Below are 6,065 nucleotides of genomic sequence, written 5' to 3'. Positions count from 1 at the left end.
GAACAGCCACGAGGTTCAGATAAGATACTGTTGTAATAATTTTGAGATAAGCAAAAAGGTAATTGTAACAATTTAGATAACAGGTCGCTTGGGAGAAGTTAGACTCACAGCTTACAGGGCAATTCACCTTCAAAAGTGAATCTGAGTCCTGCAAAAACGAAGTGTTAGTGTTCAGCCAAATCCCTGTACATTGTATTTGCGCGGTTCTTACTAGTTGCAGACTATTGTCAAGGTTTCTTTATGGCACATATAGGTGCAGACTGGCCTTTTCGGCCTTTGCAATTGAAAGTATACACACTGAAGCCAAGTAATGGTATGGAATAACGAAGTGTCATTGTAGGAGAGGAGAAAACTCGAGTATTTAAACAGAACTCATTATCTATTTATTTTGATTAATAACCATTTATATAACTGGAGAATATTATGTGAGAAGTGTGATGATGTCTTTTAATAATTGCCACGGTCGTACTTTATGCTGGGATTATCAGGTGCAGAGAGGAGACACTAATATAAGCATGAACAGAATAAGGAATATTAGCAAATATATTTTGATCGTGTTTTTCACTGTTGTACGGAAATTCCATTTTTGGTCCCATAAACGCGCAGGAGCAGCACTGTCTAGCAGCAGACCCCGCCTTCCACTGAAGCGCATGCGCTTTACAGCCCAGTCCCGCCCATGTGTCCCGCTTCCTGTCAGTCTGGCAGCGCAAGCGCAAAGAGGAGTCGGTGTTATGGCGGCCGCAGTGTTGGCCGAGGGCTCGGTAGTGTCTGCTTATTCTGGGATTACCCATAACAGTCATGGAGCAGCGTCGGGGGTCGGAGTGGGCGTAGGGCCGGCTGCATGGAACCGTTCTTTAGAGAGAGCACTGGAGGAAGCGGCCATGACCGGGGTCCTAAACCTGAGTGGCAGGAAACTGAGAGAGTTTCCGCGCAGTGCAGTCCAGCACGACCTCAGCGACACCACCCAAGCCGGTGAGCCATGGAGTGTATATTAGTTTGCCTTGACACTCACACTCAGCATGTCCAACCATTGTCCCTCCAGTTGTTGTAGTACTACAACTCCCAGAAGCCCCTGACAGCAAAACTCTAGTTCGAAAACAGCTGGTGGGCCTCTAGCGACCTGTAATGAGCCGGACATTATTATTCTGTGACAAGGCAAAGCGTGCTGGGGAGGGACCGGGGATACTAGCCATAGAGTTAAACTAATAGCTGACATCTGTCAGGATGCACATTGGGCTGGTGTGATGTTTGCTGGTGCCATATCTGAAGAGCCGGTGCTGCCAGTTTAAAGGATAGAGAGAGGGGAGGAGCTTGAGGTAGTGAGGGCATGGGTCCCTGCTGTCCCTGTGACAGGTGCATGGCATATGGAGTTGGGAATACTATAGCATAATCAATTATTTGTAAAATAAAATCCTGTAGCATGGGGCAACATAGGTGTAAGCAAGTGCAAGGCTTGTCAGAGGTCGTGGATTGAAAGACATACACCATATAGTGTTACCTACCAATGGCATGTGCAAAATACCTCCTGAGCATGTTCTAACAAGCATGTTCCACTAAAGACATTGCAGGTCTGTAGGACTGGCTATATATCAGTAGAAGTTCAGAGGCAACACTCAAGTGAAAACAATGTTGGACTAGGATTCTTGTCCAGTGTTGGCTGGTCGTAGCCCCTAAATGGCCGGTAACACCTTATACTGAAAACACTGCACACAGGTTATAGAAAATACGTTTGTCTCTCATTGGCAAGCAAAATATTTCTTGGCTGCTTCAGCACTGTTTGTATAGCAGATATTTTTATTTTTGCTTCAGGTGTGTAGAACTTTAAATAACATTTGACTTCTGTTAAGGCACCATTGTATTCTCAATAGCTTATCTGCTATGTAATGGTGGCATTTCAAGTCACACAAGAACTTGACTTTCCTGACTGTTTCCTGGGCTGCTAAGTACAAAACAGCTTATTGATATCAAAGGAGTTAGAGATCTTATGAAGTAGCACGTGGTTTATACTTATATAAAGCTTTAATTTTTATGTTTTTGGCCCTTTTTAGATTTGTTGAGCTGTGAGACTGGATCATACAGTATTTGCTTTTCCCTTGAGTAAACAAGTTTGGTAGCTCAAGTGTTTGGAAAATATAAACATGTAGGGAAATAAGGTATTATATGCAGACAAGTCTTTCCGTGTGTTTTATTGTACAGTGGCAGGGAAAGATGGTGAAGGGTCCTATGTCAGAAATATTTCTAACTGCTGATTTCACGGACAATTGCAGATAAACTCAGTAATAGTACTATTTAGAAATGAATGAGCTGTTACAAATTTTCTGGGCTGTAGTGCACCTGCAGCAACAATGAATAAAATATGTACGTAAAGGTGGCCAAACAAGGGCCGATAAAAGCAGCTGACGGACTGAGTCAGCTGCACAGATGGCTAGTATACGCTGTAGTGTCTGTGGCATGATTACTGGAAGCTGACCTCGTTTGGTGTTTGATAGGGAAGGGGAAGGATTGTAGATCCAGTCTTTAGCCTGTACCTTTGGGGATCTGAGGTTACTGACAGAATGCTGTGCAAATGTGTTTTGAAATATATTTTGTTTATTGTGCTCAGAAAGAGTTTGAGTTGCAGTTTTAAATATGCATTATTACTTTAAAACAATTGTACTTGGGGAAGTACTTTTTTTCTTAAATGTTAGGGATTCTATTCGCCTTAAAACATGCAAACCATTCAATATATGTTTAATTTTTTTTTTTAATGTATCATAGAACATATACCCCCAGTGCCCCCAGCAGCAACTGCCTGCCCCCTCCGTGATCCTCCTGAAATGTAAATAGTTAGTTACTCTGCTCCCTGTTTGTGTAGTGAAAGCCTGTCAGACATGAGCACAAGTGGTACCTGGCAGTGACAACATACTTACCTTTTGTGCTGAATTTTGCTGCAGGAAGCATGGCCACTGACTGCTTGAGTTTCAAGAGGATCATAGAGGGAGTTGCTAGCCTTTCAGTTATGACAGTTTATAATAAGTAGCATGATGCATGATATTTGTTGCCTTCTTTTGTTATAATGATGTCATATTCCTTTTATATTATTTGTTCGTATTTGTTCGTGCACAACAGGACCTCTGTACATACATTATACCTACTTCCAGTCTTTGGTTTCTTGTGGCTGCAGTCCCAGCATCTGTTTCCTGCCTTGAGACCATCCCACTGTCATGGGCAACTTGATCTTTGTTATTGGGAAGCGTTTCCTAGTAGTTGTCATGTATTTTTTTACTACTGCTACAGCCCTGCTTTTTGTATTCCTTGTGATTCAAAGGAAATGATTGATAATAATATAGTATTGTCTATTTGTATTGATTGGTCTAACATTGCCTCATGCTAAAATGAATGTATGCCACTCACAGTGCAGATGTGCAGAAAGGATTACCTAAAAAAATAAACCACATACATGATTACTTGATTACATAAAGTAGCTGTTAATGTTGGATTTATAGTCTAAGCAGATTGAGACTGACCTCCTACAGCAGTGTCTGCATATGTGTGAATCTGACCAAAGCACACATTTTTTATAGCTAGTTCTATAACAATTTAAATGTGTAAAAATGTCTGTTATGGTAATTTATGCTGTGATGTATGGAGACTTCATACCTGCAATGTGTGGTTTCAGCTTTTTACTGCTTGTGCCTGCATCTCTGGTACAGGTATTGGATCTGTTATCCATAAACTAATTATCCAGAATGCTTTGAATTACAGAATAGCTGACTCCCATAGACATAAAGTAATTAAAATTTTAAAAAATGATTTACTTTTTCTCTGTAATAATTAGGGATACACGAATCCAGGATTCGGTTCGGGATTCGGCCTTATTCAGCAGGATTTGTATTCGGCCGAATCCTTCTGCCCGGCCGAACCGAATACAAATCCTAACTTCTATATGCAAATTAGGGGTGGGGAGGGAAATCGCATGACTTTTTTTTCCCAAAACAAGGAAGTAAAAAAATTTTCCCTTTCCCACCCATAATTTGCATATGCAAATTAGGGTTCGGATTCAGTTCGGTATTGGCGAATCTTTCATAAAGGATTCGGGGGTTCGGCCGAATCCAAAATAGTGGATTCGGTGCATCCCTAGTAATAATACAATAGTGCCTTGTACTTGATCCAAATTAAGATATAATTCATCCTTATTGGAAGCAAAACCAGCCTATTAGGTTTATTTAATGTTTAAAGGATTTTTTAGTAGACTTAAGATTTGAAGAGCCAAATCACGGAAAGATCAGTTATCCAGAAGACTCCAGTTCCCAAGCATTCTGGATAACAGGTCCCGTACCTGTATGTGAAACAAATAGTGGTGGTTTTCAGTAAAATGCTGCAAATTTAAGGCTACAGACACCTACATTATATTTGGAAAACTTTGTTGCATTTACTGTCAACATCTGTTTTTCCATAGGGTTTGTACATAAAAAGAATATTGAGCAAATATATAGAGCTGCATGAATGCAAGCTTTTCTGAAAACTGAGTTGTTCTAACTAACGTTTGGTAATCTCGAGACAGGCGACTGCTTAATATGTAAGAAAATAATAAATGACTGATGTATGGCAATTTGTTAGGAACCCCCATTGAGCAACTAACCTTGTGCCCCATGCTCATGGGCCTCCACTTTAAAAAAAAACAAAAAACAAACCAGCTTGGGTTACTTTGGCATATGCTTGGGGTGGGTGCATGTACAGCCTTTACAAGACTGACCTACAAGAATCGCTGTACTATTTATTTGCCCCCTCCAAGCCTGGGCAAAGAACTTTTTTATAGAAAAAAGTTAAAAGCACATTTTCTGCCCTAAGACTAGTGCCAGATGTTGCAGACCACCACTGATGCTCTATGTGTTTTTTAAAACTCCTATAAACTCGAAATTTGACCAATCCAAATGTATTAATAAAATGTTTTTTTTTTTTTTTGTCTGGATGAATTTAAAAGAGCCAAAAACTCGAATCAAATTAGATTTGTATTTGATCATCTTTGATATGAGATGTTTGCAGCCTTCCTGACATTCAAGTTTATTTCGGAGAAAAAACTTGAATGTCAGGAAGGCTGCAAACATCTCCAAATTGATCCCTGGACCTCTCACATAGTCTTTAACAGCAATTCGGCAGGTTTTAGGCAGCGAATAGTTGAATTTGAATAGGCCCTATCATAACTTATGGCTTCCCTTAATGCAAATGTTATGATCATTTCCAGCTCATTTCAGAATATGTGCCACCTCTTCCAGCTTCATTTACACTTACGTCTTTCAACCTGCTCCATATAAGTCCATACATTTATGAATCTGGTATGCACTGCAGGACACTGCTTGAGTGAATGCGTCTGACTGTTCTTAAAGGCACACAATGAACTATATACATCCTGCAAGTTTTTAAAAGGAAAGTCAACCCAAAAAATAAGTTTTGCCTAATAAAAGAAAACATGTCTAAGCAAATTTGTAACATACATTAATTACAAATGTTCTATGTATTTTAAGTTATTTGTATATGTATTGCTATTGAAAGCAGTGTTTATCCCTTTCTATACTCTGCACTGTTGGCTCAGACTGTAGATACAATGACAAGACAAGCCTGATCATTGTTGGGGAACATTGTTGCAACATTGTTTAAAAAGTAACACCCAAGAGTTAAGCAAATGCTGCTTTCAAGAGCAATTGTATTTACAAATAATTTTTAAAAACACTGACCTAGTTTAATAAATGTATATTGGAAGGTATCTTAGAATAATGTTCTCTTTTATTGGCATTTTTTTCTTCCCAAAATTGAAGTTATGTTGATATCTAGTGATTGTGCCCTGCACAGGAGATGTATATATATATATATATATATATATATATATATATATATCTATGTATATAGATATATATATCTATATACATATATATATATATCTATCCCACAGTGCCCAAACTCACCCTTTAGCAAGGCCAGAGGTGCACGATCAATTGTCAAGCATATATACAAAAGCAGGATCAGCACTATCTGTTGTTTGTGATTATTTCACACAAATGGCATTTTATCTGACATTTTCGGTCACA

The 6,065-nt window shown here is 39.2% G+C and overlaps 1 protein-coding gene across 1 annotated transcript in view; it reads left to right on the top strand.

Annotated features, from left to right (window-relative positions):
- The first annotated feature begins 328 nt into the window (after positions 1 to 328).
- Positions 329 to 6,065, top strand: part of LOC121393924 (DISP complex protein LRCH3-like) — a 73,430-nt gene continuing 67,693 nt past the window's right edge. The window contains exon 1 of the mRNA XM_041563773.1: positions 329 to 972. Coding sequence (XP_041419707.1) covers positions 438 to 972 — 535 coding nt within the window. The 5' untranslated portion in view covers positions 329 to 437. The remainder of the gene's footprint in view (positions 973 to 6,065) is intronic.

Source organism: Xenopus laevis, chromosome 5L (assembly GCF_017654675.1).
Source record: "Xenopus laevis strain J_2021 chromosome 5L, Xenopus_laevis_v10.1, whole genome shotgun sequence".
NCBI classification, from domain to species: domain Eukaryota; kingdom Metazoa; phylum Chordata; class Amphibia; order Anura; family Pipidae; genus Xenopus; species Xenopus laevis.
The sequence above is the reverse complement of the archived record's forward strand: the minus strand, read 5'-3'. Positions and strand labels throughout refer to the sequence as shown.